This window comes from Carcharhinus amblyrhynchos, chromosome 17, assembly GCF_965287045.1.
Source record: "Carcharhinus amblyrhynchos chromosome 17, sCarAmb.v2.hapA, whole genome shotgun sequence".
Lineage (NCBI taxonomy): Eukaryota > Metazoa > Chordata > Chondrichthyes > Carcharhiniformes > Carcharhinidae > Carcharhinus > Carcharhinus amblyrhynchos.
This window is the reverse complement of record NC_137340.1, coordinates 49,758,454-49,785,723: the sequence shown is the minus strand read 5'-3', so window position 1 is coordinate 49,785,723 and position 27,270 is coordinate 49,758,454. Positions and strand designations below refer to the sequence as shown.

General features: G+C 47.3%; 1 protein-coding gene across 1 annotated transcript in view; it reads right to left on the bottom strand.

Annotated features, from left to right (window-relative positions):
* loxl4 (lysyl oxidase-like 4) overlaps positions 1 to 27,270 on the bottom strand; it is a 145,427-nt gene that overhangs the window by 40,213 nt on the left and 77,944 nt on the right. The window contains exons 6-7 of the mRNA XM_080205325.1: positions 23,746 to 23,929; positions 6,545 to 6,699 (exon numbers count right to left, since the gene is read on the bottom strand). Coding sequence (XP_080061451.1) covers positions 6,545 to 6,699; positions 23,746 to 23,929 — 339 coding nt within the window. The remainder of the gene's footprint in view (positions 1 to 6,544; positions 6,700 to 23,745; positions 23,930 to 27,270) is intronic.

Sequence of the window (27,270 nt, the reverse complement as noted above, 5' to 3'; positions counted from 1 at the left end):
GAGAATACTGTGCCACAAGTGAGAGCAGATATTTGCTGCAGAATAGTAACACTGAATGTGTTTACTATTGAAGACTCACAGCCTCTACGCAGCTGTAATGAGTAGGCCCATTTACTAGCGCGATGCCCACTCAGCGATCTGTTCTATCATCATCATACAGAGCACTGATGCAGTAACTCCATGTGTTAAGCTCCAGCCATTATATCTAATGGGAAGTGTCAGCATATTTCTTACTGTTCTCCTTGCATGGTTAGCTTCTGAAGTTGAAATGAGTTATAAATCAAGTGTCCCCTTGGCCCAGTCTTAGCATATGTCTGTAAATCACACAAGCAGCATATCAGCATTGAATCCCAACAGTGCTGAGGGAGTGCCGCACTGTCAGAGGGTCAGTACTGAGGGAGTGCTACACTGTCAGAGGGTCAGTACTGAGGGAGTGCTGCACTGTCAGAGAGTCAGTACTGAGGGAGTGCTGCACTGTCAGAGGGTCAGTACTGAGGGAGTGCCGCACTGTCAGAGGGTCAGTACTGAGGGAGTGCCGCACTGTCAGAGGGTCAGTACTGAGGGAGTGCCACACTGTCAGGGGGTCAGTACTGAGGGAGTGCTACACTGTCAGAGGGTCAGTACTGAGGGAGTGCTGCACTGTCAGAGAGTCAGTACTGAGGGAGTGCTGCACTGTCAGAGGGTCAGTACTGAGGGAGTGCTGCACTGTCAGAGGGTCAGTACTGAGGGAGTGCTGCACTGTCAGAGGGTCAGTGCTGAGGGAGTGCCGCACTGTCAGAGGGTCAGTACTGAGGGAGTGCCGCACTGTCAGAGGGTCAGTACTGAGGGAGTGCCACACTGTCAGAGGGTCAGTACTGAGGGAGTGCTACACTGTCAGAGGGTCAGTACTGAGGGAGTGCTGCACTGTCAGAGAGTCAGTACTGAGGGAGTGCTGCACTGTCAGAGGGTCAGTACTGAGGGAGTGCTGCACTGTCAGAGGGTCAGTACTGAGGGAGTGCCGCACTGTCAGAGGGTCAGTACTGAGGGAGTGCTGCACTGTCAGAGGGTCAGTACTGAGGGAGTGCTGCACTGTCAGAGGGTCAGTACTGAGGGAGTGCTGCACTGTCAGAGGGTCAGTACTGAGGGAGTGCCGCACTGTCAGAGGGTCAGTACTGAGGGAGTGCTGCACTGTCAGAGGGTCAGTACTGAGGGAGTGCTGCACTGTCAGAGGGTCAGTACTGAGGGAGTGCTGCACTGTCAGAGGGTCAGTACTGAGGGAGTGCTGCACTGTCAGAGAGTCAGTACTGAGGGAGTGCTGCACTGTCAGAGGGTCAGTACTGAGGGAGTGCTGCACTGTCAGAGGGTCAGTACTGAGGGAGTGCTGCACTGTCAGAGGGTCAGTACTGAGGGAGTGCCGCACTGTCAGAGGGTCAGTACTGAGGGAGTGCTGCACTGTCAGAGGGTCAGTACTGAGGGAGTGCTGCACTGTCAGAGGGTCAGTACTGAGGGAGTGCTGCACTGTCAGAGGGTCAGTACTGAGGGAGTGCCGCACTGTCAGAGGGTCAGTACTGAGGGAGTGCTGCACTGTCAGAGGGTCAGTACTGAGGGAGTGCCGCACTGTCAGAGGGTCAGTACTGAGGGAGTGCTGCACTGTCAGAGGGTCAGTACTGAGGGAGTGCCGCACTGTCAGAGGGTCAGTACTGAGGGAGTGCCGCACTGTCAGAGGGTCAGTACTGAGGGAGTGCCGCACTGTCAGAGGGTCAGTACTGAGGGAGTGCCACACTGTCAGAGGGTCAGTGCTGCACTGTCAGAGGGTCAGTACTGAGGGAGTGCTGCACTGTCAGAGGGTCAGTACTGAGGGAGTGCTGCACTGTCAGAGGGTCAGTACTGAGGGAGTGCCGCACTGTCAGAGGGTCAGTACTGAGGGAGTGCCACACTGTCAGAGGGTCAGTGCTGCACTGTCAGAGGGTCAGTACTGAGGGAGTGCTGCACTGTCAGAGGGTCAGTACTGAGGGAGTGCTGCACTGTCAAAGGGTCAGTGCTGAGGGAGTGCCGCACTGTCAGAGAGTCAGTACTGAGGGAGTGCTGCACTGTCAGAGAGTCAGTACTGAGGGAGTGCCACACTGTCAGAGGGTCAGTACTGAGGGAGTGCCGCACTGTCAGAGGGTCAGTACTGAGGGAGTGCTGCACTGTCAGAGGGTCAGTACTGAGGGAGTGCCGCACTGTCAGAGGGTCAGTACTGAGGGAGTGCCACACTGTCAGAGGGTCAGTGCTGCACTGTCAGAGGGTCAGTACTGAGGGAGTGCTGCACTGTCAGAGGGTCAGTACTGAGGGAGTGCTGCACTGTCAGAGGGTCAGTACTGAGGGAGTGCCGCACTGTCAGAGGGTCAGTACTGAGGGAGTGCCACACTGTCAGAGGGTCAGTGCTGCACTGTCAGAGGGTCAGTACTGAGGGAGTGCTGCACTGTCAGAGGGTCAGTGCTGAGGGAGTGCCGCACTGTCAGAGGGTCAGTGCTGAGGGAGTGCCGCACTGTCAGAGGGTCAGTACTGAGGGAGTGCGGCACTGTCAGAGGGTCAGTGCTGAGGGAGTGCCGCACTGTCAGAGGGTCAGTGCTGAGGGAGTGCTGCACTGTCAGAGGGTCAGTACTGAGGGAGTGCTGCACTGTCAAAGGCTTAGCAATGAGGGAGCCAGCAAGCACAGGGTAAACAGCGCTGCGTAATTTTAGGCCAAACATTAGCAATTCCACCCCCGACCCCTGAGAAAAAAATGGTTAGAACAAAATCAGATTCCTTCAAAACATAAAAATATCAAGAAGTTAATGATGAGCTCAAACTTACTTTAAAAATCTGCATCTTGATCAGGGAATCTAATAAATATTAATGAGTCTTTCTCTGCAACAACACGGACTATATTTAATCATTGTTTCCAACCATGTGTAACATTCACTTCACTTGGTATTGTCGGCACTTCCAAATGCCCAAACTCAGCAGACTTTCTTTTCTAACTGCAGGGTTTAATTGTGCTTAAAGGGCCACTGGAATTCAGTGTTCATGAAAGGATGGAATCCTATCCGATTGCAACGTGCTCCTGAGACAGGAGTCCCCCAGCTTCATCGCAATAATCTGGGCGAGACCCTCACATGCCAGTAAATCACTTCAACCTGCCTAACTATACTGGTTTCACCGGATTGCACCTCCCACCCCTGCTCTGATGCAGTGGCACAGCGGTAATGTTAGTTAGACCAGTAATCCATCATACCCAGCTAATGCTCTGGTGGGATTTAAATTCACTTAATAAATCTGCAATATAAAGCTAGTCTCAGTGATGGTGACTACGAAACTATCATTCTAATAAATGCAAAATACTGCGGATGCTGGAATCTGAAACAAAAGCTGGAAAATCTCGGCAGGTCTGACAGCATCCATGGAGACAGAATAGAGCCAACGTTTCCAGTCTGGATAACCCTTCATTTTATTTGTTTTATTCATTTGTGAGACACGGACGTCGCTGGTAGGCCAGCATTTATTGCCAGCCCCTAATTGTCCTTGGGGGCAGTTGAGAGTCAACCACATTCCATCAGAGCTGAAACTATCATCGATTGTCATTAAGAACCCATCTGGTTCACAAACGTCCTTTAGGGAAGGAAATCTGCCATCCTTACCCGGCCTGGCCTACATTTGACTCTTAATTGCCCTCCTACATGGCCTAGTAAGCCACTCAGTTCAAGGGCAATTTTATAATGAAGAGTGTGGTCCAAAGCAGGAAACTGAAAGTAAGCACAGCAAGAATAATGGCGTAAATAGGGGGGACTTCATCTACATATAGACAAGGCCAACCTAATAAGCATTAAAACTCTGGAGGACGAACTCTTGGAATGTATATCAGATGGCTTTCTAGAACGATATGTTAAGAAATTAACTAGATTAGATGTCGGGTGAGATTTTCCTTCCCCCGCCACCCCCACAACTTATTTTCCAGGAGCAGAATCTTCCAGTCCCACCCATGTCCACTGGGTGCTGCATGCCCATCCCCTCCGCCAGGGAATACACCACGGAGAATCACCATCGGCAGGACTGGAAGATCCCACTGGCGGGGAATTTGAGGGGTTAGAGTCCAAACTAAAACACAAAACATCAAAGGTAATCAGCTCTGGATTGTGACCTGAGCCACACACAGGGTCAAGCAAATCAGCAAATTAAACAGATTTTTTTTTTTAAATTCATTTGTGGGAGATTGGCATCGCTAGCTAGCCAACATTTATTGCCCATCCCCTGTCGTCCTTGGAGGGCAGTTGAGAGTCAGCCACATTGCTGTGGCTCTGGAGTCACATGTAGGCCAGACCAGGTAAGGATGGCAGATTTCCTTCCCTAAAGGACATTAGTGAACCAGATGGGTTTTTCCAACAATCGTTTTGTGTATCACAGTCAAGGCGTGGTGTGGCAAGAAGGGCTTTCGATTCATGGGGCACCGGCGTCAGTATTCGGGGAAGAGTGAACTATTCCGTTTGGATGGGGCCCACTTGAACCAGTTGGAGATATCCTGGCTAATTGAATAGCTTAGGCTGTTACACTAATGGTGGGTGGAGGGTGGGATCAGGTGGGATCGAGTGAAGGGAGACTCAGAAATCTGAAGAGAAAGGTCAAAGTATCGGAATGGTATAGTGATTTGGGTTAAAAAAAGGAGAGTGGACTTAATTAAATTTTAATTTCAAGTATTTTTCATTGAATTCAAATTCCACCATTGGCCGTGGCAGGATTCGAACCTGGGTCCCCAGAACATTAGTTGAGTTTCTGGATTATTAGCCTAGTGATTATACCACTAGGAAATCACCTCCCCTATGAGGAAATAAAATAAATTACCATTCATTGAAATGTATTACTGGAGAAATGAATGAGACTGAAAGTTGACAATCCCACAGACCTGGTGATCTTTGTCCCCGTATATTAAAAGGGGCAATTGTAGAGATGGTGCATTTGTTGATAATCATCTTCCAAAATTCAATTGTTTCTGGGACAGTCTACTTTGGGTAATTTGCAAAACGTCAATGACTATACCGAACAAAATGTGCACTTTTAGACCTGATTCCATGATTGGGCAGCAGTGGTTGAACAATGCTGAGTGTACTGATAGGTACACCAACAATCAATTTTGGATTATTAATTGGGTTCTATAACATGGCTCATTTAACTGTGCTATAAGTGTGACACACATTCATACACAGGGACAAAAACAGAAAAATGCTGGACAGTCTCAGCTGGTCTGACAGTATTTGTGGAGAGAGATTAGCGCCAATGTTTCGAGTCTAGATGACTTGACCCATTTTTTGCAAACAAAAGGGATATGTTCAAGCCTTCTGAATTAGCCAGGAACTTGGGGAGCCTATAGTTCCTGTTACTTTCTCCATGGCAATGCCTTGGCTAATCACTTCACTGGGATCTTGATCAATTGGGCCAGTGGGCTGACGAATGGCAGATGGAGTTTAATTTAGATAAATCTGAGGTGATGCATTTTGGTAGATTGAACCAGGGCAGCACTTACTCAGTTAATGATAGGGCACTGGGGAGAGTTATAGAACAATGAGATCTAGGGGTACATGTTCATAGCTCTTTGAAAGTGGAGTCACAGGTGGACAGAGTGGTGAAGAAGGCATTTGGCATGCTTAGTTTCATCGGTCAGAACATTGAATACAGGAGTTGGAACGTCTTGTTGAAGTTGTACAAGACATTGCCAAGGCCACACTTGGAATCACTGTGTGCAATTCTGGTCACCCTATTATAGAAAGGATATTATTAAACTAGAAAGAGTGCAAAATAGATTTACTAGGATGCTACTGGGACTTGATGGATTGAGTTATAAGGAGAGGCTGAATAGACTGGGACATTTTCTCTGGAGCGTGACGGGTGATCTTATAGAGGTCTATAAAATAATGAGGGGCACAGATCAGTCAATATCTTTTCCCAAAGGTAAGGGAGTCTAAAACTAGAGGGCATAGGTTTAAGGTGAGAGGGGAGAGATACAAAAGTGTTCAGAGGGGCAATTTCTTCATACAGACAGTGGTGAGTAACTGGAACAAGCTGCCAGACGTAGCAGCAGAGGTGGGTACAATTTTATCATTTAAAAAGCATTTAGACAGTTACATGGGTACGATGGGTATAGAAGGATATGGGCCAAATGTGGGCAATTGGGATTAGCTTAGAGGTTTAAAAAAAAGGGTGGTATGGACAAGTTGGGTTGAAGGGCCTGTTTCCATGCTGTAAACCTCAATGACTCTGTGACCTGTCAACCAATCAGTTCCTGTTTCCTCCTGTGGTAGAAATTGTGATCATTTGAAATTTGGTATTCTTGTGTTTGTCTTAATGTGTGCAAGATGAAAAGCTTCGAGGTCTCTCTTTCTGACAATGCACACAGATATACAGACGCATGCAGGCACGCATGCACGAATGCGTATAGATACACACACACACAGATACACACAAACATTTACAGATGTGCAAACCTCAATATCACTCCCATGGGCCATTCTATCTGGGCACCAGCTGAAGTCGGAAAGATCTTTCTGTTTACCTTATTCTTGAATCCCATGTGTGGAACATTGCACCGGACCGCCGCGTCTTCTCCGTGTCTGCAGTTCCTGCTGCTTGCCTCCTTGAAGCTACAGTCAGTCAGGGACTTCTCGAAGCCGGTGCAAGATACTTCGGTCATGTGGATGGGGCCCACACCTGCAACATGTGACCAAGAACTCAGCATTGGCTAATGTAGTCGTTAAATTATTAGACATCCCAGCAGTCTGAGAGTTCATGCACGGTTCAAAAGTTCAGAGAGTTGAGTTTTCCCCCTCAGTGTGCTGTCGGAGGAGGGTTGGCAGGGTGGGGGCAAGGCGGGGGGAGTGAAGCAATCATTGCCCTACGATTTTGACCAAGGCACCTCCTTATTTATCAAGGAGACAGGTTTTTTTTGTCCAATGAAGGGTGGAGGACCAATCGGAATAAGATCAGTGAGCAGCTTATCCATAGAAGAGAGGATCCCTACAACACAGAATGAGGCCATTCGGCCCATCGAGTCTGTACCAAGCACCATCCCATCCAGGCCCTATTCCCATAACCCCATGCATTCACCCTTAGCTCATCCCCCCTAACACTAAGGGGCAATTTTAGCATGGCCAATCAACCTAACCTGCACTGACTGCAGGAGGAAACCAGAGCACCCGGAGGAAACCCACGCAGACACAGAGAGAACATGCAAACTCCACACAGGCAGTGACCCAAGCCGGGAATTGAACCTGGGTCCCTGGTTCTGTGAGGCAGTAGTGCTAACCACCGTGCCACTATGCTGCCCCTATATCTGCTCCTTCAGTTGCCATGGTAATTAGGGTTGGGATTGGGAATAGATTGGAAATCTCCGCTCTTCTGCTCTGCATCAAACTGCAAAAAGCTGATGGGACAGACTCAGCTAAACTTCCCAGCTCCTAGTGAGTCAGTGTAGATTCGATGGGCCGAATGGCCTTCTTCTGCACTGTAGAGATTCTATGATTCTATGACACTGCACCACTCAGTTAGCAATGTCAGCCTGGATCACGGGATCACATTCTGCAGTCGGACTTGATTCCAGTTACAATTGATTCTGGGCATAGAATTTTTAGAAAGTAAGTCACAAAATCCCTATAGTGCACAAGTCTGCACCAACTCTCTGACAGAGAATCCCACCCAGGCCCTTCCCTGTAACCCCATGTATTAATCCCACTAATCCCCCTTAACCTACACAAATTGGGATACTAAGGGCTAATTTAGCATGTTCAGTCCACGTTACCTGCAACTCTTTGGACTGTGGGAGGAAACCAGAGCACCCGGAGGAAACCCACGCCGACACGGGGAGAATGCACAAACTCCGCACAAACACTGACCCAAGCTGGAATCGAACCCGGGTCCCTGGTGCTGTGAGGCAGCAGTGCTAACCACTGTGCCACCCTATCATCAGCCTTGATACAGACTGAGCCAATCTCTGATTGAACACTCAGTACATCAGTTGGGATTGTGTACAAGTGGAGGGAATCACAGTTTGCAGTAGGATTGAGAAATGGTTCAGATAAACCAACTGTATTTACATGGCGCCTGGAACATTGCGCAGAAGCGAAGGGTTGTGTGGAGCAGAAACGCTGACACATGCTGTTGGGGAGAAACATATAAATGTCAATAATTCTTTCTTAAACTGAGCCGAGACAGTGGCTCGAGCCTGGGAACTGTCTCAATTGATATGACTCAGCAGCAACTTGTCAGACAGAGCACTTATTACTCAGTCACTCACCCACCCAGCACTGTGTCACTAGGAAAGTATGAACTGTTCAATTTTCTCAAACAGAAAGTCTCACTGACACGGCTAAACAGACATTAGGACAGGTGACTAAAATGTAGTTAAAACAAGCAGCTTTTGGAGTAGAGAGGGAGAGAGATAGAGAGAGGGAGAGACAGGTGGAGGGAAAGGGAGAGAGAGAAAGGGAGAGAGAGAAAAAAGAAAGGGGGGGAGAAAGGGAGGGGAGGTAGAGAAAGTGAGACAGAGAAAGGGAAAGGGGGAGAGAGGGAAATGGAGAGAAAAAGAGAAAAAGAAAGAAAAAGACGGAGATTGAATGAGAGAGAGAAAGAAAGAGAGGAAGAGAGGGGGGGAGAGAGAGAGAGAAAGGTGCAGGGGTTAGAGAAAATGAAACAGAGAAAGGGAAAGGGAGAGCGAGGGAAGTGGAGGGAAAAAGAGAGAAAGAAAGAGCAGAAGAGAGAGGGAGAGAGGGAGAGAGAAAGGGAGAGAGGGAGAAAAGAAGAGTAAGGGAGAGAAAGACAGAAAAAGAGAGGGGATAAGGCAGAGGGAGGGATGTAGAGGGAAAAAGAAGGAGAGAGGAGGAGGGGGAGAAGGAGAGGGAGGGAAAAAGAGAGTGAAGAGTAAGAGAAAGGGAGAGAGAATAAGTGAGAGAGAGGAAAAGAGAGGGAGGGAGAGGAAAAGTAAGAGGGAGGGAGAAGGAGAGAGAAAGATAGAGAGGGGAGGGGAGGTTTATGGAAGGAACTCCAGTGCTTCAGGCTATTAACTTTTCAATCAAATAATATATTGTCCTATAATGTGTGCGATAAAAATCAACCAACAGCTTTGTTTCTTTTGGCTCTTTTCTGTGTAAGAAATAAACCAAGTTATCCAGACAGTAGCAGAGAAAAATAGAGTCAACAGTCTACAGGGGAAAACGTTCAATTTACACATTTATTCCACAAGCGAATCCATGGAAATGTTGTATTCACCACTCTCCATCAGCCTGTCAATAACAAGGCCTCAGTCTCATGCATGTCTGAGACCTTCTATCATTTTACCTCCTTCCAACCACCCAGTCAAACCCTGGGCTATTCTGAGAATATTTTGGGATGGTCTCGGATACCGTCCATTACTGGGAGAGCGATAAACAATACAGACGATCCATCAGGGAAAGGAGTTATACTGAGGCCCTGCCACATTGTTCAGTGATCAGTGGCACCTTTCTGAGAAATCGGGGAGAAATCCCTCTGGGTGTCCTGGCTAATATTTATCCTTTGAACAAAATCACTAAAGGAGCTGATCTGGTCATTATCATATTACTGTCTGTAGCAAATTAGCTGCTGCTTCTCATATATTACAACAGCGATGACATGTCACCATCTGTGAAGCTCCTTACAACATCCCGATGCTACACAAATTCAAGTTCCTTTTTCCGGACATTCGCCAACAATCCCCATCCTCCACCCATGTAGGGATTCCCCAGTGCCGCTGAAAGTGAATGGAGATTTCGCCGGAATGCTAAATTCCCTGTTCTCACTGGCCGGGAAACGGGAACGGTTGAGACCTGGAGAATCCCGGCCCACTGCCTGCAGATAGACCGTAAGATCCCTACAGTGCAGAAGGAGGTCATTCGTCTCATCAAGCCTGCACTGGGAGAAAACTGGAGCAGAGGAAACCCATGCAGACACGGGGAGAATGTGCAAACTCCATACAGGCAGTGGCCCTAGCCAGGAATCGAACCTGGGTCCCTAGCGCTGTGAAGCAGCAATGCTAAGCACTGTGCCACCGCGCCTCCAGCTGGCCGAACTGCGCATAACAATTGTTGACTATCGGTGCAATTAAGGGAAAGCTGGAATTGTTCATCTGGCAGTAGGGATACCTCAGTTGCAAACAATAAATGAACTAACTTCAGAAAGTAAATCAAAGAAAAAAGTTTAAGAAGGGAACTTCATGGTTGGAATTTTACCGCCATGCCCTCTCCGATTCCGATGCGGATGAGGTTCGCAGAATGGAATCTCCGTTGGCCTCGAGTGGGATTTTATGAGTCTTGCCCGAGAAGGCTGTGAAATACTGGCACGTTATCCCAACGCTTGGGGCCATACAAACTCCCCACAATTCCCATCACTCTGGGTCAGCTGACCCTCACAGCATGTCATCATTGGTCACGTTATACCAGGTCCAACGTTATCATAGAATGCTACAGTGCAGACGGACGTTTGGTCCATCAAGTCTGCACCAACAACAATCCCATCCAGACCCTATCCTCATCATCCCTTGCATTTACCCTAGCTAGCTCCCCTGACACTAAGGGGTAATTTAGCATGGCCAGTCAACCTAACCCGCACATCTTTGGACTGTGGGAGGAAACCCACAGGGGGAGAACGTGCAGACTTCACACAGACAGTGACCCAAGCCGGGAATCGAACCCAGGTCTCCGGCGCTGCCAGGCAGTAGTGCTAACCACTGCGCCACTGTACTGTCATTGGTTACATTCTAACATTAATGAGGGAGAAAGAAATTAGGGGGGGGGGGCGTCGCTGAAATAAGAATTTGAATGGGGTACAAACATGGACACAGAGACCTGTTGGGCAGAATTCAGCAGAGATGGGGAACTGAGCCATGGACCTGTCGGATCTTTGACTCAGCAGACAGTCCGTCTGTCCAATTATCCTGTCGGCCATTGAGAAGCTCCCACTGAGCATGTTGACACTGGAAAACCCAAGGAGACATGATTCCAAGTCTATCTCACAAGGAGAACTGTACGTAAGTCAAGATGTGAGCAGTTAATTGAGTGTACACAGACACATAATTAACCAACGTCAAGCCAGACTATGGAGGAGGAGGAAGGGAAAGAATAATTTCTCGCGCTACATCAATGCTTTTCATATTTCTGCTTCATTGATCTGTGTCTTCACGATCAGGCAGCTGGAGACGTGTGGTTGCTAGAGAAGAGAGAGAGAGTGGGAGAGAGCGAGAGAGAGCGAGAGAGAGAGAGAGAGCGAGAGAGAGAAAGCGAGAGAGAGAGAGAGCGAGAGAGAATGAGAGACAGAGAGCGAGAGAGTAAGAGAGAGAGAGAGCGTGAGACAGAGCAAGAGAGAGAACAAGGGAGAGAGAGCGAGAGAGAGCACAGGAGAGAGCGAGTGTTAGAGAGAGAGCAAGAGAGAGAGAATGAGAGACAGAGAGAGAGCGAGAGTGAGAGAGAGGGAGAAAGCACATGCTCAGGATTAAAGATTACAGAGGGGAGCTATGGTTTGCTAGACTAAGTGAGTCATCCTGAGGAATGTTGGCTTCCCAGATGTGTTCCGGTAATTTATTTCCCACAAAAAGGTTGCTACAAATTTCTACCCTTTCTTAGACATATATGACTTAATTAGAAAATCCATTAGAGTTGGCTCATGTGGCACAACCTCCAGTCATTTGATCTCCAGGTTTAAATTACAGCCTTTCCTTGACACCCATCACTGCCCTAATTAGTTCCGATATTGCCTTTTGAGAATTTTTTTTAAAAAGAAGAGTTTTCCTTCCTCTTCCTTGCTCTTCCCCATAAACTAACCTCTGACCTACAAGACAGGAAGGCAGCCTACACCGCAGGGTTTTGCCATTGCTGCTAGGTAACCAGGGGATAACTCCACTTCGCCTGCCTTTCCCACACTGCAGGCAAACACCAGCCATACCGTTAAATGGTGTAGGTATCCATTCATTCCTTAGAATAGACGTAGGCAGCACTTGATATGAATCTAAGATGATCTTCATTGAATAAAACTTAAAATGAATACAACAGAAGCAAAGAGAGAGAGAGGGAAGGCTTCACAGCCTGGTCCTGTGCAGACTTGAACACAAACCTCACACTGGACTGAACTAATTACAGTAAGAATTATGGACTCTATTTTCCAGGATGAGGCGTTTGCTGTAGGATTGGTGTACGAAGTGGTTGAGGAGTGTGGGAGAGGTATGACAGCAAAGTCTCTTAGCGTAATCTGTGTTATAGGTTTGACCTGAGTGGGTTCGTGATCTGTAGTCCTTTCAGTATCTTGTCTGCTTTCTTGCATCTTTATAGAAACTTGATGTCTGTGTCAATATGCGCAATCTTCTTGGAGACCCTCTCCACTTGGAGACGGCAGTTTGCAGAGTCGACGATGTGGAGATGCCGGCGTGGGACTGGGGTAAATTCTTACTGTGTTTACCCCAGCCCAATGCCGGCATCTCCATATCCAAACAAGATACCGTTACTGCAATATATGAATTCTTGTCTGTGTTAGTGAAATAGCTGGTGTAAACTGTGTCCCTAACTTTCATAAACAATTGGCAGCTGTGACCATGAAAAAGCTTTGTTTAGTCGTTCCTACTAACATTGTATTTTGAAAGAATGCAGTCAATTTCTGAGCTTGTTTAGAATTCCCAGCTGGGTTTTAAAATGCGGCCAAGTTAGCTTTAGAGTTAATTAGTTACACAGATGGAAATACATTAAAATGAAGTCTTTTAACTGAAGCAAACCATACAAAGGATTCCATAGGTGGCATAACGCGATGGTGAAAAGCCCTGGAGTCGCTGTCTCTATCAGTGGTGGCATACTCGCTGAACCCCTTTGAATATACCATTCTAAGCTCCATTTCTGGTCAAGTTTCTGGCAAGGATATGGCCGCTATTCGATTGAGTGAACTTCCGAGGAAATTCCCACTGGTTTGTTCCATTGGGAGCTCATTAAGGCTCCCAATGTATTATCAGAATGCTAATCTGAAAGAACATCCCCCATTTTGGGAACGTATAACAGGAATCGGAACAGGAGAAGGCCATTCGGCCCTTTGTGTTCGCTCTGTCATTCCATAAGAATGTGGCAGATCTGACCGTGAGCCCAGCTCCATTTTCCTATCCGTGCCCTCCCCCGTCAGCCTCTACTCCTTCACCGATCGGAGTACGACCTGCAGATTTCTTGTTCGCTTTAGGATTCATTCAACTTACGACTGACTGAGAAAATAATGACAATTATACTTAATTGAAGCTCAGAGCAACTTCTTAAAAAAAAAAGCACTCAAAAAACTCCCACTGGCTGACATTTTGCTTGACTTGCCCAATTTGGATCTAACCAGGCGCTTACGTGAGACATTGGCAAACACTGTTGGTGAAGGAACTGTCGCTAAATGTGAATACTTAACACAAACTTGTCTAGAAAATACAACTGTCCCATATGCTAGCCAGGACTTAAAGGCTGCAACACTGCATACACGTATAAATTTAAACACAGGTAAATGCTGGCACTGGGCCCTACATACCAACATGGGGAAGAATACCGACAAGCGCAGTTCCATTGCAATGCTGTCTATCATCACAGCAATTATGCACCTTGAAGGAATGCTGTCCAATAAGCAAAACATTATACTTAAAGTACAAACACAGCCACTTATCTGGGCCAGGTTCTAATTAACCGAATATAGATTACAGCTTTCACAAGAGCTGTTTTCTTTCTAAGCAATGAGTTGTTAGACCACAATGCCGATAACAATCTGGGGATGAAGGAGAAAGGGTCGAGAGCTTCAAGTTTTTAGGTGTCCAGATCACCAACCATCTGTCCTGGTCCCCCCATGCTGACACTATAGTTAAGAAAGCCCCACCAACACCTCTACTTTCTCAGAAGACTGAGGAAATTTGGAAAGGCAGAAGCTGGCCACAATATGCGGGCTAAGAAGTCTCACAACACCAGGTTAAAGTCCAACAGGTTTATTTGGCAGCAAATGCCACTAGCTTTCGGAACGCTGCTCCTTCGTCACGTCAGCGGGAGTTCTCACGAAGGGACAGCGCTCCGAAAGCTAGTGGCGTTTGCTACCAAATAAACCTGTTGGACTTTAACCTGGTGTTGTGAGACTTCTTACTGCGTTTACCCCAGTCCAACGCCGGCACCTCCACATCACATTATGCGGAAGGCAGCCAACGATCGTACGGAGCACCTCATGAGGAGATTTTTACACATCACATTCCTGAGATCTGGAACGTGCAGCTTGAAAGGCTGGTGGCCATCTGCAAGCCAGTGAGGTCCAAAACCCAGACAGTTTGTTTTTAAAGGCATAGAAACTAGAAGCAGGAGAAGGCCATTTGGCCCTTCGAGCCTGTTCCGACATTCATCTTGATCATGGCTGATCATCAGATTTAATATCCTGATCTCCCCTTCCTCCCATATCCCTTGATCCCTTTAGCCCCAAGAGCTATATCTAATTTCTTCTTGAAATCACACAACGTTTTGGCCTCAGCTACTTTCTGTGGGAGTGAATTCCACACATTCACCACCCTCTGGATGAAGAAATTTTAGAATCCCTACAGTGCAGAAGGAGGCCCTTCCTCCTGCTAAGCCGGCACTGATAACAATCTGGGAATGAAGTAGAAAGGGTCGAGAGCTTCAAGTCTTTAGGTGTCCAGATCACCAACAACCTGTCCTGGTCCCCTCATGCTGACACTATAGTTAAGAAAGCCCACCAATACCTCTACTTTCTCAGAAGACCGAGGAAATTTGGCATTTCCCCGATGATTCTCACCAGATGTACCATAGAAAACATTCTTTCTCATTGTGTCACAGCTTGGTATAGCTCTGCCCAAGATCACAAGGAATTACAAAAGGTTATGAATGTAGCCCAATCCATCACGCAAACCAGTCTCCCATCCACTGACTCTGTCTACACTTCCCGCTGTCTCAGCAAAGCAGCCAGCATAATTAAGGACCCCACGCATCCCGGACATTCTCTCTTCTACCTTCTTCCGTAGAGAAAAAGATACAAAAGTCTGAGGTCACATACAACCGACTCAGGTCAGCTTCTTCCCTGCTGCTGTTAGACTTTTGAATGGACTTACCTTGCATTAAGTTGATCTTTCCCTACACCCTCTCTAGCTGCTATGAGTGAATTTTGAATATTATTAGGTGATTTAAAAAACAGCGCCTTGTTTGGCCAGGTACTATATTAGTGCGGTGTTGAGCCGACTAATCAGATTCATGTGCCTGTTAGTTTCCGCAGTCCAAGTGCTCCAACCTGACCTGACCCAAACCATCCAACCGGGAATCTGACAAGATCCGAAATCCGGCACAGACTCGGTGCCCAGGCTGCTGGTTTTGAGACACTGTGTCTGTATCTGAAGAAAAGAAAGTGACTGGAAAAGACCAGTGAAGTGGGGCTAGTTACTAGACAGCATTGGCACAATGGGCCAAATGGCCACCTGCAGTGTACCCCTTAATATTTATCCCTCAATTAAAAATCACCAAAACAAACTATTCGGTTATTATTACTTTGCTGTTTGTGGGATCTTGCTGTGTTCCCTACTTAACTACACTTCAAAATATAGAGGAAAATGCTGCAGATACTGGAATCTGAAACAAAAACAGAAAATGCTGGAAACATTTGTTCACTGACGTCCTTTAATGTGGAGATGCCAGCGTTGGATTAGGGTAGGCACAGTAAGAAGTCTCAAACACCAGGTTAAAAAACCTAATAAACCTGTTGGACTTTAACCTGGTGTTGCAAGACTTCTTAAAATGTTCTTGAGGGAAGGAAATCTGCCATTTTACCCGGTCTGGCCTATATGTGACTCCAGAGCCACAGCAATGTGGTTGACTCTCAACTGCCCTCAGGCAACTAGGGATGGGCAATAAATGCTGGCCAGTCAGTGACACCCAAGTCCCAACAATGAATAAAAAAAACTCAGCAGGTCCGACAGCATCTGTGGAGAGAGGATCGAGCCAACATTTCGAGTCTGGCCCTATTGACTCTATTCTCTCTCCACAAACACCGTCAGAACTTTCAGATGTTTCCAGCATTTTCTGTTTTTGTTTCAAAAGTACATCATTGCCCACAAATTAATGACCTAACAATAAGAAAAAATCATTTATAAATTGTATAAATGGGAAATAACATGTAAGTTCTTCTTTAACTGGGAGCAATAGATACAAGCAAAGTATGGCCATACAGAGAAACTGGGATTAAAAATATAAAGTTACCATGGCAGCAAAAATGGCAGGGTGGCCTTGATGAGCTGAAGCCCCCGTTCTTGTTCCTGTGCCCTTTTTGATGACATCGCAATGTTTGACAACACATTGGCTCAGTGCATTGTGGGGTGTGTGACTGGGTCCCACAAACCAAGATGGCCCCAGCATGGACCCTGTTCTGAGTTTGTCAATTGGTGTCAGGCCAGTTTTAGAGATGGTGCAATCAGCCTTACTCCTCAGTAATGAGGCCTTGATATCAGGCTCAGAGATCTCTCCTAGAAGGAGCAGGGGAGATGGTAAACTTGATTTGATTTGATTTATTATTGTCACATGTATTTACAGTGAAAAGTATTGTTTCTTGTTAGCTATACAGACAAAGCATAGCGTTCATAGAGAAGGAAAGGAGACAGTGCAGAATGTTGTGTTATAGTCATAGCTAGAGCTATAGAGAAAGATCAACTTAATGCAAGGTAAGTCCATTCAAAAGTCTGACGGCAGCAGGGAAGAAGCTGTTCTTGACCTTAGACTTTTGTATCTTTTTCCCAAAGGAAGAAGGTGGAAGAGAGAATGTCCAGGGTGTGTGGAGTCCTTAATTATGCTGGCTGCTTTTCCGAGGCAGCGGGAAGGGTAGACAGAGTCAATGGATGGGAGGTTGATTTGCCAAAGCGCCAACGATCCAACACCAAGAATGGCCATGGGCGGCACGGTAGCACAGTGGTTAGCACTGCTGCTTGACAGCTCCAGGGTCCTGGGTTCGATTCCCAGCTTGGGTCAATATGTCTGTGTGGAGTTTGCACGTTCTCCTCGTGTCTGCATGGGTTTCCTCCGCGTACTCCGGTTTCCTCCCACAGTCCAAAGATGTGCGGGTTAGGTTGATTGGCCATGCTAAGAAATTGCCCCTTAGTGTCCAGGGATGCGTAGGTTAGAGGGATTAGTGGGTATAATATGTAGGGATATGGGGATAGGGCCTGGGTGGGATTGTGTTTGGTGCAGACTCGATGGGCCGAAGGGTCTCTTTCTGCACTGTAGGGTTCTATGATTCTATGACCTCCTGCTGTGGGTCAGACATGAAAAGATCCAGCACCAAAAGAACCATATTCCAATATAACCAGGAGATATGGGGAGGAAAAAACTCAAGAGAAAATATATCCTCAGTGTTAAATATGAAGTGAGATTGATGTATAAACATTGTGCATATAAATAATGTTTCATTCAAGCAGACTTTCCCTGCTTCCATTGCTAAACCATTGGCAGTTTATGGACCCAACCATTATGTGAATACTTCCTGCCACAACACAGACTATTTTCAGGGAACCCAACCTGTTATTTGCTTTGGCAAGCAAAACTTGTCAAGATCCCCGGGAAAAGGTTCTCCACACTTTCAAGAAGCAGTTTGCAAAAAGACCGCAGAGGCATCCTCCCAAACCAGAAATAGCATAGCTCACAACAACACATTTCCAATTCAGCAACCTCACTATTTTTATAAGTAAAGGTAAACGCATCGGTTCCCTGTATTGTGTAAGATTGGGTTAAAAGGCGATGATAGAGTGTGTGGGATGAACACTTCAGAACAGCCTCTGCCGCACTGAAGGCCGTTCACCTGAAGGAGAGTCAACAGCGACCACAGAGTTAACAATTTGGGACTTCGGACTTTTACAAACGCAATTAAAGGACGAACGTCTTGAGAGACTTTAGCACAAAACCTAACACTGAGAGGGTGCTGCAGTGGTAACGGGTGAGATTTTCTGTTTCGCGTGGTGGCAGGTGGTATGCTGCCCACTAGCCGTGGCATGTTCTGAGCCCACCGCTGTCAATGGGATTTCCCAGTCAATCCATCCCATGCTGGTGGGAAACCCATCGCAGAGGGTCCGCCATCAGAAGGGGTGTGCCTTCGGCAAGACCGGAAGATTCCATTGGCGTCAACAGCCGGAAAGTTCCGGCTAACGCCTTTCAGAAGAAGTTGTAAAGCCAACTTCATTGTCTGCCCTCCCCGAGGGACAATGAAGAATCCTGTGAAGCTATCTTGAGAAAGCACTGGGGAATTCTGTACTGAACATTATCTATCCCACAACTAACATCACCAAACAATGGATTACGTGGTTATTATCTCATTGTTTATTAAGCATTTGGGAAGAACGAGACAGATATTAGAGAACCAGGGAGTGTAATCATTTCAATTCACTTTGCTCACCACAACAGCTCAGTGACTATCACTGTTTGCTGTGCAGATACATGGATTTGGGCCGGTGTCTGTGGGAGTTTGCGCATTCTCCCTGTGGTTGCGTGGGTTTCCTCCGGGTGCTCCGGTTTCCTCCCACACCCCAAAGATGTGCTCTTAGGCTGATTGGTGCAACAAATTATCCCTAAATTATTCTCCCCTGAATCTGGTTTCCAATGGGGGTACCATAAGCATAGACATGGGTCAAGGGTGGAGGAGGAAAAACACTTTGTTAAGATGGCGGCGTGGGCTCGTTGGGCCGAAGGGCCTGTTTTCCGTGCTGTGTTGTTCTTTGTTCTCACAAACTGGTTCAACCTGCGATGGGCAATCTGGGCTAGTGAGTGGGCCGCAGGAGTAGTCCTCCTTCATCTCAGTGGCCACAAGGTTGAAATCGGACTTGTTCACTAACCATGACCATATGAATAAGATTCAATACATTTAATACACCCCAAGTATTTCATAATGACTTGTAGAAAATGCTTCATCTTGCATCTATTAATATATCAATATATTAACTCCAAATGGTAAAATAAGTATTGTTGCCTGATTGGACACAGAGGGACCACACAGATCTCACTGTCAATGTTGTGAGCAAGCAGCACGCACCTCACTTCACTCGCACTCACTTTATGTGTGAATCAACTCAGACATACCAGTGGGAAAAAAAACTGCACGGACAGGAATCAACGGAATGTGGCAGTGGTGCGCGTGGGGAATGGTCAAAAAAATGTCTCGTGGGGCAGCACTCAGAACCCACTTGGGCGTGTGTGGCCCCCCCCCCCCCCCCCAGGCTACAGGTCACCCACCACATGTCACTTTTTAGCTTCTTTCTTTTAGGGATGCGGGCATCAATGGTGAGACCAATATTCATTGCCCATCCCTAATTGCCCTTGAAAGGGTGTGGGTATGCCACCTTCTTCAGCCACTGCAGTCAATAGGGTGCGGGCACAGTGCTGTCTAGGGAAGGAAATCTGCTGTCCTGGCACATTTTGGACATCTATGTGACTCCAGTCCCTGACCTACTCTCTGAAGTGGCCTAGCAAACACCAATAGTTGTCTCAAACTTTCTCGGAGCTACGAGGGATGGGCGATAAATCTCCACCTCACCTGAAGCACCCCACATCCCATGAAAATGAAGAAAAATGTATAAAGTCAGTGTGAGACATCATGCTGCCTGCTTTGTGTCTCCATCCCTTTCATACCAGCCCACAGAACTCAAATCCAACATAGTGGGCTGGATTCTCCAATCTCGTCTCTTCCTGTCCCACTGCCAGCGAGAACGGAGAGCTTGGCATTCAGCTGGAGAATCCCAGCCATGGACAAGGCCAGAGGTTTCCAGCGAGCTGGTATATTGACTGGGAGGGCGCATCTGTGTTGGGCAAGACTTCTACAATCTTTGCCCAATGAGGGAATTGCTAGTTGTGGGTTTTCTGTTTTGATTCTGTGGGACACAGGCTATCGTTAGCTTCTCTCAACCAACCTCTAATTTAGGCCCTCAGAATATCATCGTAACTTTTTGGAATCGCAGACAGTTGGCAAGCGCACAGCTGTTTCACACCGAGACATCTGGGCCAGGATTCGTAGGGTGGGAGTATGGTAGGAGGGGTGGTTTTTCTTCCCATCTTCCGCTGGCTGCTCCATGGCCAAAGGTGGACTTCTGCCCTTCGCATGGGAGGAAGGATTGTCCACGTTAGAGAACCGTTGGACAATCCGAATGGTCAGCAGCTCTCCCGTCCTTACAGCGCCAGAAGCCGCAGTGGACAGGACCGGTACTGCAAGCGATCCCCAAATCCCGGGATTCCAGCAACTGGAATGTTTTGAAGTTCTCAGGGGTACAAAGAACAAAGAACGACACAGCACGGGAAACAGGCCCTTCGGCCCAATGAGCCCGCACCGCCATTTTAATATTATGAGTCCCCTCTCCACCCGTGATCCTTGTCTACGCTTAAGGCATTCCACATTGAGGGAAGACCAATTAGGGACAATTTGTCGGGGTACGCCTAGGTGGGGGGATGGTGGGCAGAGGGGGATTGATGTGCTGACAGACAGACTGGGAGAGGAGGGAAGTCTGGCATTAAGAGGGAGGAGGGCACCAGATGTTAGAAAGTGACCCCCTTACCCCACTTCTTCCTTCGGGAAAATGATACAAAAGTCTGAGGTCACGTACCAACTGACTCAAGAACAGCTTCTTCCCCTCCCTCAATCTCTCCACCTCGCTTTCCTCTTGATGTTTCTCAACAACTCTCTCTCATCAAGCCACTGCTCATCTGTACAAACATCTCCTTACGTGATTTATTGTGTGTTGTGGTGCTCCCGTGAAGCATCTAAGAATGTTTTATTATCTTAAATGTGGCATATAAATCTGAGTTGTTGATCCCCAGAGCTCCACAATAGCCCACATTAGTCCAGTTGAAATGAAATCCAACAACAACTTGCGTTTAAATCATGCCTTCAATGTAGAAATGGCTCCCAAGGTGTTTCACTGGGACAATATCAAGCAAGAGTTCCAACTTCACCGGATAATACGTGTAGGCGCCTAAACACTTGGACACAGAGTTTCCAAGACTGAGTTAAAGGGAGGGAGAGGTAGGTGGTAAGGGGAGAACCAAGCCATCCGGCCCATCGATACTGCCCCGCTTTTAATGAGGTCATAAAATCATAGAATCCTACAGTGCAGAAGGAGGCCATTCGGCCCATTGAGTCTGCTCTGACCACAATCCCATCCAGGCCCTATCCCCATAACACCATGCATTTACCCTAGTTCATCCCCCCGATACTAAGGGGCAATTTAGCATGGCCAATCCACCTAACCCGCACATCTTTGGAGTGTGGGAGGAAATCGGCCACCCGGAGGAAACCCATGCAGACACATGGAGAATGTACAAACTCCACACAGACATTAACTCAAGTCGGGGATCGAACCTGGATCCCTGGCGCTGTAAGGCGGCGGTGCTAGTCACTGTGCCACCGTGCCATCCCATGACGGATTTGATGGGATAATCCTCAATCCCACTTTCTGGCCTTATCCCCATAACCCTTGACCCCCTTACTGATTAATAATCCTTCTCTCTCAGCTGTGAACATCTATGACCATAAGATGTAAGAGAGGAGGGAAAGAGCGGGGGAGTAGCCTGCCCTGCCAGGGAGCTGGCAGAGGAATGACGGGCTGAATAGCCTCCTTTGGAACCATTCTATGTTCTATTACAGAGGGATTCGAAATGAGAGATGAGAACTGGAAACGCAACGCATTGTGAGAGACCAGTGAAACAGTCATCGATCCATTTTCCACACAAATAACCTTCCAGAAGTATTAGGGGACAGAGGGCCTAGCATGAAAGAGGAACTAAAAGAAATCCTTATTAGTCAGGAAATAGTATTGGGTAAATTGCTGGGATAAAAAGTCCCCAGCACCTGATGCTCTGCACCCCACAGTGAATCATAGAACCCTACAATGCAGATAGAGGCCCTTCAGCCCATTGAGTCTGCACTGAACACAATCCCACCCAGGCCCTACCCCCATATCATACCCACGAGCCCTTCTAACCTACACATCCCTGGATACTAAGGGGCAATTTCTTAGCATGGCCAATCAACCTAACCCACACATCTTTGGACTGTGGGAGGAAACCAGAGCACCCGGAGGAAACCCACGCAAACACGAGGAGAAACTCCACACAGACAGTAACCCGAGCCAGGAATCAAACCCAGGACCCTGGGGCTGTGAAGCAGCAGTGCTAACCACTGTGCTACCGTGCTGCCCACAAAAGGCCCTAGAAATAGTGGATGCTTTTGTGATCATTTTCCAGCATTCTATAGACTCTGGAAGAGATCCAGTGGATTGGAGGATAGCTTATGTGACCCCACTTTTTAAAAGAGGAAGGAGAGAGAAACCGGGGAATTATAGACCAGTTAGCCTGACATCAGTGGTGGGGAAAATGCTGGAGTCAATTATTAAGGATGTAATAACTGAGTATTTGAAAAGTGTCGACAGAATCAGTCCAGGTCAGCATGGATTCACTAGAGGGAAATCGTGCTTGATAAATCTTCTGGAATTTTTTGAGGATGTAACCAGTACAAGGGTGAACCAGTGGATGTTGTGTATCTGGATTTTCAAAAGACTTTTGACAAGGTCCCACACAAGAGATCAGTGAGCAAAATTAAAGCTCATGGTATGGGGGGTAATGTATTGATGTGGATAGAGAACTGGTTGGCAAACAGGAAGCAGAGAGTGGGAATAAACGGGTCCTTTTCAGGGTGGCAGGCAGTGAGTAGTGGGGTACCGCGGGGTTCAGTGCTGGGACCCCAGCTTTTCACAATATACATGAAAGATTTGGGTGAAGGAATTGAATGCAACATCTCCAGATTTGCAGATAAGCTGGATGACAGTGTGTGCTGTGAAGAGGATGCTAAGAGGCTGCAGTGTGACTTGGACAGGCTGGTTGAGTGGGCAAATCCTTGGCAAATGCAAAATACTGTGGATAAATGTGAGATTATCCACTTTGGTGGCAAAAATAGGAAGGAAGATTATTATCTGAATGGTGACAGTTTAGGAAAAGGGGAAGTGCAACATGACCTGGGTGTCATAGTGGGACAGTCACTGAAGGTTGGGATGCAGGTACAGCAGGCAGTGAAGGAAGCTAATGACATGCTGGCCTTCATAGGTTTGAGTATCGGAGTAAGGGCATCTTGCTGCAGTTGTACAGGGCCTTGGTGAGGCCTCACCTTGAGTATTGTGCGCAGTTTTGGTCTCCTAGTCCAAGGATGGACATTCTTGCTATTGAGAGAGTCCACTGAAGGTTCACCAGACCGATGCCTGGAATGGCAGGACTGATGTATGACGAGAGACTGGATCGACTGGGCCTGTACTCACTGGAATTTAGAAGAATGAGAGGGGATCTCATAGAAACATAGAAAATCTTGATGGGATTGGACAGGCTGGATGCGGGAAGAATGTTCCCGATGTTTCGGAAGTCCAGAACTAGGGGTCACAGTCTAAGAATAAGGGGTAAGCCATTCAGGACTGAGATGTGGAAGAACTTCTTTGCTCAGAGAGTTGTGGGTCTGTGGAATTCTCTACCACAGAAAGCTGTCAGGACCAGTTAGATATATCCAAGAGAGAGCTGCATGTGGTCCTTGTGACTAAAGAGATCAAGCAGTATGGGGAGAAAGCGGGAGTGGGATACTGAAAGTGCATGATCAGCTATAATCATATTGAATGGTGGTGCAGGCTCGAAGGGCCAAATGGCCTATTCCCGCACCTTATTTTCTAACGTTTCCTCCCTCACGCCACATAACACTGACCTTGGCCAAGAAATGCTCCCATTAGCGCCTCCTTCGCAGTGCCGTAACCCAGCTCTCGACACACCACGCTGGCCGCCACCAGATTCCAGCGATCGTCACAGACTGTCCCCCATTTGCCGTTTTTCAGGACTTCCACTCTCCCTTCTCCAGTCTGCGCTCCTCCCTTCAGTCGCACCAGGGGTTGCTATGAGAGAGAAGCAAAATAAAGGCTCAGTGGCAGCTTAAGCATCCTCGATGCATCAGTGTAAAATGCCTGTTAAATCAAAAGAAAGGTGTTGCATTTATATAGCACCTTTAATGCCTCTCGTATATCCCAAAGTTTTTGTTCTATTTGTTCAGTGGAATGTGGCTGGGCCAATATTTATTGCCCATCTCTAATTACCCTTGAACAGCACGGCTTCCTAGGTCATTTCAGAGTCAATCACATTTCTGTAAGTCTGGAGCCATATGTAGGCCAGACCGGGTAAGGATGGCAGATTTCCTTCCCTAAAGGGCATTAGTGAACCAGATGGGTTCTTCCGACAATCGACAATGGATTCATGGTCATCAGTAGACCACCCTCTGAAATGGCCTCGCAAGGCACTCAGTTCAAGGGCAATGAGGGATGGGCAATAAATGTTGCCCTTGCCAGTGATGCCCACATCCTGTGGAAGAATGAGGGAATACACCATACTTGCCTATAAGTCATGATGTGGCGATGCCAGTGTTGGACTGGGGTGGGCACAGTAAGAAGTTTCACAACACCAGATTAAAGTCCAACAGGTTTATTTGGCAGCACGAGCTTGCAGAGCACTGCCCCTTCATCAGGTGAGAGGAGCAATACTCTGGAAGTTTGTGCTACCAAATAAACCTGTCGGACTCTAATCTGGTGTTGTGAGACTACTTACTGTGCCCGGATGTGGCACAGTCCAGGTGAATGATTTCACATTCAGCACAGGAGCGTCTTGTGTAGAACAGAAGGAAATCTCCAGTGATCAGCACTGACAATACTACACCCTGCCAGAGAGTTCAGTCTGCGAGGAGACTTTCCAAGAGGTTGCAGAGATTAATTGGCCAAAAATGAAAACAGACTTGTGGCGAAATAAACTTCTGGCTAATGTTGTTCAGAATGAGGAGGTGTCCCGACCAAACCCAATGAGATCAGCAAACTGTTCATCTGCCAAGTTCAAAGTCTCTCAGGCTAATATGCATCTGACTGGATGTTATTTCTAAAGGAGCAATTTTTGGTTCAGTTTAATTACATGTAGCGACGCGACAGCCTGCGTTACAGACGTGTGATTCTGCACATCCACTTTTTCCATGTGAGCTCCCTCATGCACGCGGCAATCTGGGCCCACGTAGTGAAATGGAATTTGCTCCAGGGTTCCCTTGCTGTTGACGGCATTTGGAAATAGAAATGTGCCAATTTTTACTTTCTCAAGGGTGCTGGGAACTTCCACCCCCTGCCCACTCTGCCTTTTGGCAACTTCTTGCAAGCTGCGTCCAGTAAACCTTCTATCTTTTGCGCTCGTTCCATGCTTCTGAAACTTCATTCTAACACTTTTACATTCTGCACCCTCCAGTTTCCTTCTCTATGAACAGTATGCTTTGTCTGTATAGCGCGCAAGAAACAATACTTTTCACAGTGTGCTAATACATGTGACAATAATAAATCAAATCAAATTAGAAGCGCTCTGTGTGACCAGATAGGAAGGAATGTGGGGAGATCGGTCGTCATAGCTAAGACATCTCCCAAAACCAGGGAGCCAATGCGAAAAGCTCCTTAGATTATGAAGGCTGCAAGTTTGAAGATGCAACGCAGAAGAAGTCAAAGAAAAGAAAGAATGAATTAAAGCAGGCAGGATTTTCCACTGTGGGTTACCAGGATTAAACGTGGGGGACTAGCTAGGGTAAATACATGGGGCTATGGGGATAGGGCCTGTGTGGGATTGTGCTCACTGTAGACCTGATGGGCCAAATGGCACTGTAGGATTCGATGTGCCAACCCCCAGTATGTTGTGAGCTGACACCCACATTGACTTTTTAAAATTTTATTAGTGTCACAAGTAGGCTTACATTAACACAGCAATGATGTTACTCTGAAAATCCCCTAGTCGCCACGCTCCAGCACCTGTTCAGGTACACTGAGGGAGTATTTAGCACGGCCAATGCACCTAACCCACATGTCTTTCAGACTGTGGGAGGAAACCGGAGCACCCGGAGGAAACCCACGCAGACATGGGGAGAAGGTGCAGACTCCACACAGACAGTGACCTAAGCCGGGAATCAAACCCGGGTCCCTAGCGCTGTGAGGCAGCAGCGCTAACCTCTATGCCACTGCGCTGTACTATGGCCCAGATGGGCAGGTAGTGGTCAGAGTGGGGCCATGACGCTGACATCTTGAGGCTCCCTCTCAGCAACCTTTGAAAAATCTGAGATAAAAGCCGGGCCAACATTGTGGAGAAAGAACTCGTCACAGGGTGATCTGTGGCTACAGTGACGGTAAACCAGAGCATCCTCCCGATCCTCCGGAGTTGCTGATCCCTAATCTACCTCTTTGAAAGCCATCTCCAGACATCAGTCATACTACTGACCCTGCACTAGGAGGGTGGAGGAGGGGCACCACAGCCAACTGAAACATTCCTTTTAGCCAATTTAACAAGCTAACTGTCACCAATGGGTGAGAATTCATTCCTTGCCGTAAATGGCCCAGGCAAGACAAGCTGACACGCCAATTTGCAGTACAATATTACCCGTCCATCTATTTCCATCCCCTCCCCATCTGCCTCCAGTAATCATAAGACTATAAGATATAGGAGCAGAATTAGGCCATTCGGCCCATCGAGTCAGCTCCGCCATTCAATCATGGCTGATGTGATTCTCATTCCTGTCTCCTGCCTTCTCCCTGTATTCCTTAAATCCCTTATCCCTGTCTTAAAGACGCTCAGTGATCTGGCTTCCTCTGTTGCAATGACTTCCACAGGTTCATCACCCTCTGGCTGAAGAAATTCCTCCTCATCTCAGTTTTAAAGGAGTGTCTCTTCACTCTGAGGCTGTGCCCTCGAGTTCTAGCCTCTCCCACTAGTGGAAACATCCTCTGCACGTCCACTGTGTCCAGGCATCCTGCCTTGTATTTATACTGTGGCTTGGATGATCTCGGAACTGCTGCAATGTAGAGACTGACATAAATTCGTCCCCCAAAGGATATTTTTGGAACAGATTCCAAGTGTGGTTGCAATTGAATTGATGAAGATTGAGGAGCTGGGTGGATGGCTGATTTAGATAATAGTCTTCATGATTTTTGGATTGAGTGAAAATGATGTAAAACCCGCAGTGATTCTGGGAGGTTGGAATTAACTGCAGAATGTGCCTATTTACACCCACAGGACAGAGACCAGGCTGGGCTATTGTAGCTTTCCTCCTGGTGTTGGGATACAGGCTGGCCGAGACCCTTTGATGTGGGCAGGCGGTTTACATTAGAAACTTGGATCCCCAATACGCTAAATGATTCTTTAAGCAAACAATGCCACAGGAAGTTTGCCAACA